The sequence below is a fragment of the Bombus affinis genome, unplaced genomic scaffold (genome assembly GCF_024516045.1).
Source record: "Bombus affinis isolate iyBomAffi1 unplaced genomic scaffold, iyBomAffi1.2 ctg00000437.1, whole genome shotgun sequence".
Classification (NCBI taxonomy): domain Eukaryota; kingdom Metazoa; phylum Arthropoda; class Insecta; order Hymenoptera; family Apidae; genus Bombus; species Bombus affinis.
In genome coordinates this window covers 28,880-42,601 of record NW_026109095.1, presented here as the reverse complement: position 1 = coordinate 42,601, position 13,722 = coordinate 28,880, and the positions used below count along the sequence as shown (strand labels likewise).

The 13,722-nt window shown below is 37.9% G+C and overlaps 1 protein-coding gene across 10 annotated transcripts in view; it reads right to left on the bottom strand.

Annotated features, from left to right (window-relative positions):
* LOC126928007 (uncharacterized) overlaps positions 1–13,444 on the bottom strand; it is a 61,295-nt gene extending 47,851 nt beyond the window's left edge. For 4 of the 10 annotated variants that reach the window (XR_007716156.1, XR_007716165.1, XR_007716164.1 and 1 more), the window contains exon 1: positions 13,185–13,444. Coding sequence is in view for 1 of the 10 variants with exons in the window: in XM_050743961.1 (XP_050599918.1) it covers positions 5,824–5,996 (173 nt within the window). In the remaining 9 variants the exon portion in view is untranslated. Of the gene's footprint in view, positions 1–3,654; positions 3,915–5,823; positions 6,129–6,273; positions 6,476–13,184 lie in introns of those variants that run through there. The other 6 variants (XR_007716155.1, XR_007716163.1, XR_007716161.1 and 3 more) reach the window with 3 other exon arrangements.
* Positions 13,445–13,722: the final 278 nt, after the last annotated feature.

Genomic DNA, 13,722 nt, shown 5'->3' with positions numbered 1-13,722 from the left:
CACACAAACGCCCGGGCGCAAAGGTCCTACACTAGAGAGGACGTCCCGGGACGCCTCCGACACCCGAGCTTAACATATCATGCATGCTCTAAGGTACGTACCTTTTTCCTGAAATCGACTGACGAAGGCTAGTGACCATTGCGTAATACGTGATAAAACACGTCTGAGAAAATTATATTTTTAAAATAGATATAAGTAAACTTGGAATTATAATTGCGATTGATAGCGATATTAAGAGTATGAGTACACTTAGTCGCGTGGATGATATTATCAGAAATTCTAATTGTATCGAGACGTAAATTGAATCCATATATGTCTCGATATTTTTAATATTTCAAGTTTTAAGGAATGAGAAAAAGCGACGCAATTCCACGACCTAACAACACACACACGTAATGTGGAAAATACGTCGTGCACGATACACTAACACATGGTCAGTCGCTGAGAAATTATTACATTACTTAATTCTAGGTCATCGTGCCCACTGTCTTTCTCCCATTCAAGTAGCACCTGGGCACGTGAATGAGATCCTGACAATGGGCACGGAAAGGGTTAAACCTGAAAATCCTGATCTAAAAAGATGATTAGTTTGTGTAATTTTTATTTAACGGACTAACGTTCTTTGCTGCTTCTTTCTGATTAACTCTATTTTATTAATTTAATACTAACTAAGTAATTCTACTTCATTAATTTAATAAATCGGAAGAAAATTTTAATATTGCAGAAAAGGTAGCGTTAATTGAAAAAGACTGAGACTCGATCAAATGGAATAATTGACTCTAAATATATTAGTAAGAAAGAAATAATCTCAGGCGAACTCTTTATCAAAGCAAATACTCGAAAATGTAAAAGCAATGTTCAAAATTATTGCTTTGATTAAAAATTCTGCCTGTCGCGAAGTGTCTTCTTGCACGTAAAATTTCACACATTTTCGTACGGAAAAAATGTATTTTAACTCATATTTTAAGTTCTAGCCAAAGTGAAATAAACGAACGTGACTTAAGATTGTCACGATCAATTCATTGCTTAAGATCAAGTATATTCGTGTCATACAGATATATTCGTGTAGATATTTGCCATTTGCAAATATTCATACGGAATATTAACATGCATATTTATAACTAACACGAATATATTCTCAAGTGTATATGTTTAACCTAATTATTGAAAAACTAATTATTATAATCGCGATGTGCGAGAAGACCTATCCTAAACTAATAAATTTCAAAAAATGAGTGTTACTACTCACGGGTATAAGAAATACCCGCGGTCACTATGCTCGCAAAAAAATTCTACGTAATACAACCGATCACCCGTGCCGATTCGGACCTTTCATCCTACGACATGATTGAGTGACCGGAGGAACAGAAATGCATGCGACTCACCGTTCGAAGCGGAGAAACAAAGGACGTATCGTGGATGCTGCGCCACCCCAGCGAATATCATCAGGAACTGTGTAGAGTCCAGTGGTGGAAATGGAGATTGCGAAAAATCTGTTACAGAACAAAACACGATGAGTGATTGCTGATTATTTAAAAAGTTGGAGATAATGAAAAATGAAAGTTTATTAACTTTATTAACTTTGGTAATAATAAAGATTGAAATTCTAATAAACTTTGGTAAGTGTAAAAACTGAAACTCTAATATGAAAGTTTAAAATCTAAGAATTAAGAATCTAAAGATTTCTGAAATATGTTAGTCATTTGTTTCATAATTCGGTATTAAGATTTTAATAATTATTTTATTTTAATGAAAGAATAACCTCAGAAAATGCTAATCTCCTAAATTTTCAATCAAATTGTATTTCTTAATTGATGGTGATCAAAGAAAAATATACAGAATATACATAATTGAAGTACAATGTGTAAAGATAATTACATTTTTGGCTTTTTAGCCACTGTTAAAACATTCCCAAAGAAGACGAAGGAGTTGAAGCAGTGATATATCTATAACAAAACATAAGATATCATTAATATCGTTAATATATAATAACAAACTTGAAACTTTAGCAATAATAAAGACTAAATTCTAATAAATATGTAAATTGGAAATCTAATATAAAAATTTGAGAACAAATATTCAGTGATTTTTTATGAGTATCAGACAGTTTTATTGTACTTTAATGTTAAGACTTCAAGACTTTATTTCAATTAAAAAGGACATTTACAGCTTTCTAAATCATCCATCATTTTTATTTTGTAATTAACGACATTTCAAACAAAATATACTAAATAGAACAAATTGAAATACAATATATAAAACTACTTACATTCTTGAGCTCCTGGAGAGGCTTTATCCTCTTGAGCGAGGCACTGACTCTAATACCGGAAACGAATATTCAAAAAAATAAATATATAAAAAAAGAAAAATAAAAGACTACGTTACCGCGACCGCTTAAATTATGATCGGCGAACAATAACTCTAATATCGCGTACAAATTTGATTGATAAAATTTTATTATTTTCGCGTGTGATTATTCGATCGAATTTGATCAAAACTATCGTAATTTTAAAATATTGAAAAGAAACTATTGCGTGGCAAACACTGACTCTACAACCGCATTGCGCGCGGTCACAAATATTTCCTGAAAATAAAGCAGTTTAGGGGCGGGGGTGGGGGGGTGGAAAAGAAGCGAAACGTTGTTTCGACAAATTTCTCCTTTTTCCTATGGAACGTTTATTTAGAAAATACTGCTATTTCTTTACACTTAAAAATTATTATTAAGAAACTAGAACAAGTATGAAACTATAAGTTGAAAATTGTGAGATATATCTCGATAGCAAACAAATGCTTACGAATACCGTGAATGCAATGCAATCGATTTCAAGAATTATACTGTTCGCAATTAGAATATATACTGTGAATTTTCGTTATTAGAATACGAAATATACATTGCACTAATACACTATAGTCGCCTGATATAAATATTGGAAATTATTTGCAAGAATTCAAAAGTTCGCCACTAAATATGTTTAAAGAATGCTTGTTTCGAGGTATTTGAATCTAACTGTTACCATGTTGCAAGTTTATGACGTTAACTGAAGCAAATACACATAATACAACAAAAAAAATTGAATTCCATAAGTGAATTATTGAGATATAACTCAATTTGGAACAATAAAATAACTTATTAAAAATTCGTTTGAAATAAGAGAATGATCTCATATATCGGAAATAAAACAATAATTTATTTAACCGAACCTATTGACACTGCATACACAATTTCGTGTTCTGAAAAAGGGACATTCGAGTCATTGTTCTAAACTGTTTAACGTTCTATTTTCGCGGCTCAAAACTTTTGAATATATCAAAAAGTTATAAACTCTAACATGACCGCAATAATTTTCTCTTAAAAATGGGAAACTAAGAAGAAGCCCGAACAAACAGACAATGAAAGAAAAATCGCGGCGCGAACTCGTTCGTTCGCGATCTTTCCAAAGAATCAATGGACTTACGCAACGCACTCTCGTGCACAAAATAACCACAAGATTCAATGCAAAAAAAGAATCGATTTTTATACTAGATTCCAAGTCAGATAAGTACCATTATACAGAATGGGCTCAGAATGGATTTGAGAGACAAGACATATCCCACGGTGTCCAACGGTGTCCCACGTTGTCCCACGTTCTCCCACGTTGTCCTACGCTGTCCCACGTTGTCCAACGGTGTCCCACGGTGTCCCACGGTGTCCAACGTCGTCCAACGGTGTCCAACGGTGTCCCACGGTGCAGCCCAGTCTGGATCATCCAAAATTCTGTTCGCGGCATTTGGAGATCCAAACCGGACTGGTGCGTAGTTCTTAGCTTGGTATCGTTCTCCAAAGATTAATCAACGGATTAATTTTTTGGAAAACGATGCCAATTACCAGGTCTCACCACGAGGAGGTGACTACGCAAGAGACCCGCCCATGGGTTATTTATCTTTATACATCGATCTCGACATTCAACCCATTGGCAGAATGTCGAGTTACGACTCTACTTGACCATGGGCCTGCGTAAAGAAATAGTTGTTTCGTTCCCTAACTGCGAAACACATATCTCCAACGCAGCGCTTACATGAATCTTTACAAATGTGCAGCAAAGCATACATAACGCCACAGCTATCTCCCACACACCGATTACATAGATCAGTACAAATATTGTACAATAATTGGTATCCCTACTGGCAGCATTCGGTATCAAAGACACATTTATACAACTTGGAACTAATGAAAGAAAATGAAGCTAACGAACGAACTCACAAACTTTCGCGACGTACCCCCGTGCACCGGATAACCCGAAGGATTAGCGGAAAGCCCAAGTATTGACCATAACTCGATTCCTGTTTCGCCGTTCGAAACTTACACGAGACCCGGTCGATGACGCCGACCGATGATGCTAGTGATCCACTGGTGATCCAGCCGTCGATCCAGCACATTGGCCGGCAACTTAACACACTCCAACTGAACAAGTGGAACCCGGAGAGGGGCCGCTGAACAGGATTACGAAGGCATGGCCTCAACTGAACAGTGGGGTCCACCCTCGCGGGACCGAGCAGGATTACGGAGGACGTGAAATTGCAGGTCCCTGACCGAGTAACGAAGTACCAATCGGACAGGACTGCAGATCGACGACTGAATCACCAAGAGAATCATAATCATTACCGGCGCGACGACAACTCCCGTGACGCGATGCAAACGTCGAGCAGTCATCAAGAGTGAGATGTTCTTGTGCCATCTTACGAATCCAAAGTGTTATCTAGTGCACGTTGACCCGCACGCACCCGGAATACGCGCGAGCGAGTACGCCACGCGACAGTTTGAAAGAACTGAGTGATCGCGAACCGACAAATCGCGAGTACAATTTCTCCAGTGTGGTAAGCGACTGGAGAGAGACGAGATTATTCTTTTTTCGTCCCAAGGTGGAGAAGTATCGTTGTACAGAATGAGCTCACAATGCACTGTACATAGGTATCTACTTTACGATTAATTAAGCCTAAAACGCACGCATTCTACGGTGTCCCCCGGTGTCCAACGATATCCAACGATGTCCAACGATGTCCAACGATGTCCAACGATGTCCAACGATGTCCAACGATGTCCAACGGTGTCCAACGATGTCCAACGATGTCCAACGGTGTCCAACGGTGTCCAACGGTGTCCAACGATGTCCAACGGTGTCCAACGGTGTCCAACGATGTCCAACGATGTCCAACGGTGTCCAACGGTGTCCAACGATGTCCAACGTCGTCCAACGGTGTCCAACGATGTCCAACGTCGTCCAACGGTGTCCAACGATGTCCAACGGTGTCCAACGGTGTCCAACGATGTCCAACGATGTCCAACGGTGTCCAACGGTGTCCAACGATGTCCAACGTCGTCCAACGGTGTCCAACGATGTCCAACGTCGTCCAACGGTGTCCAACGATGTCCAACGGTGTCCAACGGTGTCCAACGGTGTCCAACGGTGTCCAACGGTGTCCAACGATGTCCAACGGTGTCCAACGTCGTCCAACGATGTCCAACGGTGTCCAACGGTGTCCAACGGTGTCCAACGGTGTCCAACGATGTCCAACGGTGTCCAACGATGTCCAACGATGTCCAACGGTGTCCAACGGTGTCCAACGATGTCCAACGTCGTCCAACGGTGTCCAACGATGTCCAACGTCGTCCAACGGTGTCCAACGGTGTCCAACGTCGTCCAACGATGTCCAACGGTGTCCAACGGTGTCCAACGGTGTCCAACGGTGTCCAACGTCGTCCAACGATGTCCAACGTCGTCCAACGGTGTCCAACGATGTCCAACGTCGTCCAACGGTGTCCAACGATGTCCAACGGTGTCCAACGGTGTCCAACGGTGTCCAACGATGTCCAACGGTGTCCAACGATGTCCAACGGTGTCCAACGTCGTCCAACGATGTCCAACGGTGTCCAACGGTGTCCAACGGTGTCCAACGGTGTCCAACGATGTCCCACGTTGCAGTCCAGTGTAGATCATCCAAAATTCTTTTTGTGGCATTTGGAGATCCACACTGAACCAATGGTGTCCCACGTTGCAGTCCAGTGTAGATCATCCAAAATTCTTTTCGCGGCATTTGGAGATCCACACTGAACCAATGGTGTCCCACGTTGCAGTCCAGTGTAGATCATCCAAAATTCTTTTCGCGGCTTTTGGACATCCATACTGAACCAGTGGTGTCCCACGTTGCAGTCCAGTGTAGATCATCCAAAATTCTTTTCGCGGCATTTGGAGATCCACACTGAACCAATGGTGTCCCACGTTGCAATCCAGTGTAGATCATCCAAAATTCTTTTCGCGGCTTTTGGAGATCCACACTGAACCAAAGGTGTCCCACGTTGCAGTCCAGTGTAGATCATCCAAAATTCTTTTCGCGGCATTTGGAGATCCACACTGAACCAATGGTATCCCACGGTGTCCCACGTTGCAGTCCAGTCTAGATCATCCAAAATTCTTTTCGCGTTTTTTGGTGATCTACACTGGACCAACGGTGTTCTACGGTTTCCAGCGGAGTCCCACGGTGTGCAGCGGCGTCCCACGGTGTCCAACGGCGTCCTACGGTGTCCAATGTCGTCCCACGGTGTCCAATGTCGTCCCACGGTGTCCAATGTCGTCCCACGGTGTCCAATGTCGTCCCACGTTGCAGTCCAGTTTAGATTATCCAAAATTCTCTTCGTGGCTTTTCGTAATCCAAAATGGACTGTATTAGCGTGATTCTGAGCTTGGTATCGAATTATTGTGCAATGTTTGTACTTATCAATGTAGTTGTTTTCTGAAAATTAATCAACTGATTAATCTGCGAAAACAATTACATCGATCAGTTCAAACATTGTACAATAATTCGCAACCGTACTGGCAACATTCGGTATCAATGATACATATGTCTAACTTGGAACCACAGAAAGGAAATGAAAGTACTGACACTGTATATACAATTTAGAGTTTTGCAAAAGAGACATACGACTCGTTGTACTAAGCTTATGAAGATATCGAAAAGTTATATACTCCAACGTGACCGCAATATTCTTCTTTTAAAAATGGGAAAACGGGAAGAAGCCTGAACAATCAGACGATGGAAGTAAAATCATTTGGGCATCTAGCATACATATTTAATATGCTGTGAAATGTTCATATATGTAACTGAAACGTATTTTCTGTAAATTGATAAATCTGAAACAAACTCATTTACTGGATTTGGTATATGGAAGAAAGAGACATCTTTAAAACGAGAACATTTTATGAAACATTTTATGAAAAATAAACTATTAATAATGGTCAATAATAGATCAAATTACTATTGATTAAATTTTAGCAAATATAGAGAATCATGTGTATCTTTTAATCGAAACTAGGGTTACGTTGGAAACAAGAATTTTAAGTAACTGAATTTAAACTGAATTAAAAATTGAAAAGTTCATTTGGAATAACTAAGATGAGAGAAACCCCGGTTATTATACAATCACTTGCTTTATCTTTTAACTTTTAACAGTATCTGTTATTTTCTACAACAACATAGTGATTTGCAACATAATAAACCGAAAGGTATGTGCATAAGTCATTTTTTGCAGAATTTTTGCTACAAACGTGACGATGTCTTTGTTTCGTGACGAAACTTTTGTTTCATGCAAATGAAATTCGAATATTTATAAAATTCTACATTACTGTTAAAAGATTGAAGTAAAAATATCGCGGTCGAATAAATTCTAAAAGTTATGGTTCTAAGAACGAACAATCACCAGCACTAATTCCAATTGCAATGAATTAAATTTTAAAAAATATTTCCAGCCTTCCTAGCAACATTAAGATATTTCGTTATAATACTTTGTTGCGCATGAAATCGCTCACAATTTCATACATGTAAATATATATATATATATTATACATTCGTAATAAAGTTCTGTATTTTAGCAGTCATGGTCACGTTAACGCTGACAAAGGAATATGTCTTATAGCAGTATTTTCAGTAATAAACGTAGTAATAAGGGGCGCATTAATAAGGGGCGCTGAAAAAGAAACAAAGCAGTAGCCAGAAGGGCTACTAAAATTCGATCGTCTTCCACTCTATATAAACCCGATCAACACGCCGAGAGTGGAACTGAATATTCTTGTTCCGCAACGCTAATTTACTACTAATATTTATGAAGCAGAAAATTCTCAAAATCAAACGCGACGAGTGCTTCGTTATATTTGCAATATCAATTAATCTACCATTAAAAAAAAAAAAAGAAAAATCTGAAAATTCCCGATATCTAATACGCAACGCTAATAAGTATAAATCTACGCACTCGTATTTAAGCAATACGCAACACTAATAGCGAGAGATTGCAGTGCAACCATTTAGGAGGTTGCCCATGAACGATCACACTTGTACAGCTCTTTAGGCTGTACGTGTGATCCAGGAGCAGTGTCCGACAAATGCAGTCGGAGGGTTTGGGCAGTTTGTGAACGCAACTCTACTTAACAAAACGCGATCATTCATTATCGCAACGCTAACAGGAAAAATAAGTAGAACTCGCGATGGAACAATGTCGCAACGCTAATTCTTAAAGTGAATTTAATGAAAATTACTATTTACTATTTGAAAAAGCTACTTTAAATATCCTAGTATTGCTACTTAAACAGAAAAACAGAAAAAATTCTAAAAATTGCAAAAGACAATCGCGATATCGTAATTCGCAACTCTAAAGCAAACGCGATTATCATTTTATCGCAACTCTAATTCAAACCATAATCATTTTCTCGCCACACTAATGAAAAGCCGTGATATTATTTCGCAACTCTAATACAACCCGTAATCAATTTGTCGCAACACTAATAAGAAAAATCGCGATTTGCCCAATGGGACGATGGACCGATATATACATCGGCCAAAAAAACAAAGACTACTACTACTACTACTACTACTACTACAAATACTAAAAGCGAGCATAGTGACAAAGTAGTAACGATAATGTCTTCCCATGCTCCGGATGACCCAGAGGATGGGGAGCCATTAGTAGTTGCCCTCTTGAGTGACAGTTTGTCGGGCCTCTTCGGCTTATAGCCTCTTCCTTCTTCGGGCGCAATGCCCGCTGTAACTTAAATCTAAGCTCGAGACTTCTAAATCGCAAACAAAAAAAAAACTTATAAAGGTAAAATAAAAATATAAACCGCGGAAGCTGATTGAAGTGCACATGGACTGACCAACGATCACAGCAGTGATCGTTGCCCACTCGCACGTGCGTGCTCGAGCAATAAACGTTCGTTTCGAGCCCATTCGCGACCGCGACCGCGAAATTCGAAAAATCGAAAGGCAAAACCAGAGACGAGAACATGCTCTACTCGTGCCAGTTTCACCGTCGATTTTTCAAATAAATTTCCAGAAACAGGTTGGTCACGCGAAAACGCGCCTACCCGACCAGAGACTGTGCCAACCTGCCCGGTCCTACCTACTTATAATTAACAGACATACCAGAAAGTATGCTACCTGTCCTACCTAGCGCTATATTTAAAAATGGCAAAACAGGCACACCAACACACTCGCTCCACGGTTCTCACACAAACGCCCGGGCGCAAAGGTCCTACACTAGAGAGGACGTCCCGGGACGCCTCCGACACCCGAGCTTAACATATCATGCATGCTCTAAGGTACGTACCTTTTTCCTGAAATCGACTGACGAAGGCTAGTGACCATTGCGTAATACGTGATAAAACACGTCTGAGAAAATTATATTTTTAAAATAGATATAAGTAAACTTGGAATTATAATTGCGATTGATAGCGATATTAAGAGTATGAGTACACTTAGTCGCGTGGATGATATTATCAGAAATTCTAATTGTATCGAGACGTAAATTGAATCCATATATGTCTCGATATTTTTAATATTTCAAGTTTTAAGGAATGAGAAAAAGCGACGCAATTCCACGACCTAACAACACACACACGTAATGTGGAAAATACGTCGTGCACGATACACTAACACATGGTCAGTCGCTGAGAAATTATTACATTACTTAATTCTAGGTCATCGTGCCCACTGTCTTTCTCCCATTCAAGTAGCACCTGGGCACGTGAATGAGATCCGGACAATGGGCACGGAAAGGGTTAAACCTGAAAATCCTGATCTAAAAAGATGATTAGTTTGTGTAATTTTTATTTAACGGACTAACGTTCTTTGCTGCTTCTTTCTGATTAACTCTATTTTATTAATTTAATACTAACTAAGTAATTCTACTTCATTAATTTAATAAATCGGAAGAAAATTTTAATATTGCAGAAAAGGTAGCGTTAATTGAAAAAGACTGAGACTCGATCAAATGGAATAATTGACTCTAAATATATTAGTAAGAAAGAAATAATCTCAGGCGAACTCTTTATCAAAGCAAATACTCGAAAATGTAAAAGCAATGTTCAAAATTATTGCTTTGATTAAAAATTCTGCCTGTCGCGAAGTGTCTTCTTGCACGTAAAATTTCACACATTTTCGTACGGAAAAAATGTATTTTAACTCATATTTTAAGTTCTAGCCAAAGTGAAATAAACGAACGTGACTTAAGATTGTCACGATCAATTCATTGCTTAAGATCAAGTATATTCGTGTCATACAGATATATTCGTGTAGATATTTGCCATTTGCAAATATTCATACGGAATATTAACATGCATATTTATAACTAACACGAATATATTCTCAAGTGTATATGTTTAACCTAATTATTGAAAAACTAATTATTATAATCGCGATGTGCGAGAAGACCTATCCTAAACTAATAAATTTCAAAAAATGAGTGTTACTACTCACGGGTATAAGAAATACCCGCGGTCACTATGCTCGCAAAAAAATTCTACGTAATACAACCGATCACCCGTGCCGATTCGGACCTTTCATCCTACGACATGATTGAGTGACCGGAGGAACAGAAATGCATGCGACTCACCGTTCGAAGCGGAGAAACAAAGGACGTATCGTGGATGCTGCGCCACCCCAGCGAATATCATCAGGAACTGTGTAGAGTCCAGTGGTGGAAATGGAGATTGCGAAAAATCTGTTACAGAACAAAACACGATGAGTGATTGCTGATTATTTAAAAAGTTGGAGATAATGAAAAATGAAAGTTTATTAACTTTATTAACTTTGGTAATAATAAAGATTGAAATTCTAATAAACTTTGGTAAGTGTAAAAACTGAAACTCTAATATGAAAGTTTAAAATCTAAGAATTAAGAATCTAAAGATTTCTGAAATATGTTAGTCATTTGTTTCATAATTCGGTATTAAGATTTTAATAATTATTTTATTTTAATGAAAGAATAACCTCAGAAAATGCTAATCTCCTAAATTTTCAATCAAATTGTATTTCTTAATTGATGGTGATCAAAGAAAAATATACAGAATATACATAATTGAAGTACAATGTGTAAAGATAATTACATTTTTGGCTTTTTAGCCACTGTTAAAACATTCCCAAAGAAGACGAAGGAGTTGAAGCAGTGATATATCTATAACAAAACATAAGATATCATTAATATCGTTAATATATAATAACAAACTTGAAACTTTAGCAATAATAAAGACTAAATTCTAATAAATATGTAAATTGGAAATCTAATATAAAAATTTGAGAACAAATATTCAGTGATTTTTTATGAGTATCAGACAGTTTTATTGTACTTTAATGTTAAGACTTCAAGACTTTATTTCAATTAAAAAGGACATTTACAGCTTTCTAAATCATCCATCATTTTTATTTTGTAATTAACGACATTTCAAACAAAATATACTAAATAGAACAAATTGAAATACAATATATAAAACTACTTACATTCTTGAGCTCCTGGAGAGGCTTTATCCTCTTGAGCGAGGCACTGACTCTAATACCGGAAACGAATATTCAAAAAAATAAATATATAAAAAAAGAAAAATAAAAGACTACGTTACCGCGACCGCTTAAATTATGATCGGCGAACAATAACTCTAATATCGCGTACAAATTTGATTGATAAAATTTTATTATTTTCGCGTGTGATTATTCGATCGAATTTGATCAAAACTATCGTAATTTTAAAATATTGAAAAGAAACTATTGCGTGGCAAACACTGACTCTACAACCGCATTGCGCGCGGTCACAAATATTTCCTGAAAATAAAGCAGTTTAGGGGCGGGGGTGGGGGGGTGGAAAAGAAGCGAAACGTTGTTTCGACAAATTTCTCCTTTTTCCTATGGAACGTTTATTTAGAAAATACTGCTATTTCTTTACACTTAAAAATTATTATTAAGAAACTAGAACAAGTATGAAACTATAAGTTGAAAATTGTGAGATATATCTCGATAGCAAACAAATGCTTACGAATACCGTGAATGCAATGCAATCGATTTCAAGAATTATACTGTTCGCAATTAGAATATATACTGTGAATTTTCGTTATTAGAATACGAAATATACATTGCACTAATACACTATAGTCGCCTGATATAAATATTGGAAATTATTTGCAAGAATTCAAAAGTTCGCCACTAAATATGTTTAAAGAATGCTTGTTTCGAGGTATTTGAATCTAACTGTTACCATGTTGCAAGTTTATGACGTTAACTGAAGCAAATACACATAATACAACAAAAAAAATTGAATTCCATAAGTGAATTATTGAGATATAACTCAATTTGGAACAATAAAATAACTTATTAAAAATTCGTTTGAAATAAGAGAATGATCTCATATATCGGAAATAAAACAATAATTTATTTAACCGAACCTATTGACACTGCATACACAATTTCGTGTTCTGAAAAAGGGACATTCGAGTCATTGTTCTAAACTGTTTAACGTTCTATTTTCGCGGCTCAAAACTTTTGAATATATCAAAAAGTTATAAACTCTAACATGACCGCAATAATTTTCTCTTAAAAATGGGAAACTAAGAAGAAGCCCGAACAAACAGACAATGAAAGAAAAATCGCGGCGCGAACACGTTCGTTCGCGATCTTTCCAAAGAATCAATGGACTTACGCAACGCACTCTCGTGCACAAAATAACCACAAGATTCAATGCAAAAAAAGAATCGATTTTTATACTAGATTCCAAGTCAGATAAGTACCATTATACAGAATGGGCTCAGAATGGATTTGAGAGACAAGACATATCCCACGGTGTCCAACGGTGTCCCACGTTGTCCCACGTTCTCCCACGTTGTCCTACGCTGTCCCACGTTGTCCAACGGTGTCCCACGGTGTCCCACGGTGTCCAACGTCGTCCAACGGTGTCCAACGGTGTCCCACGGTGCAGCCCAGTCTGGATCATCCAAAATTCTGTTCGCGGCATTTGGAGATCCAAACCGGACTGGTGCGTAGTTCTTAGCTTGGTATCGTTCTCCAAAGATTAATCAACGGATTAATTTTTTGGAAAACGATGCCAATTACCAGGTCTCACCACGAGGAGGTGACTACGCAAGAGACCCGCCCATGGGTTATTTATCTTTATACATCGATCTCGACATTCAACCCATTGGCAGAATGTCGAGTTACGACTCTACTTGACCATGGGCCTGCGTAAAGAAATAGTTGTTTCGTTCCCTAACTGCGAAACACATATCTCCAACGCAGCGCTTACATGAATCTTTACAAATGTGCAGCAAAGCATACATAACGCCACAGCTATCTCCCACACACCGATTACATAGATCAGTACAAATATTGTACAATAATTGGTATCCCTACTGGCAGCATTCGGTATCAAAGACACATTTA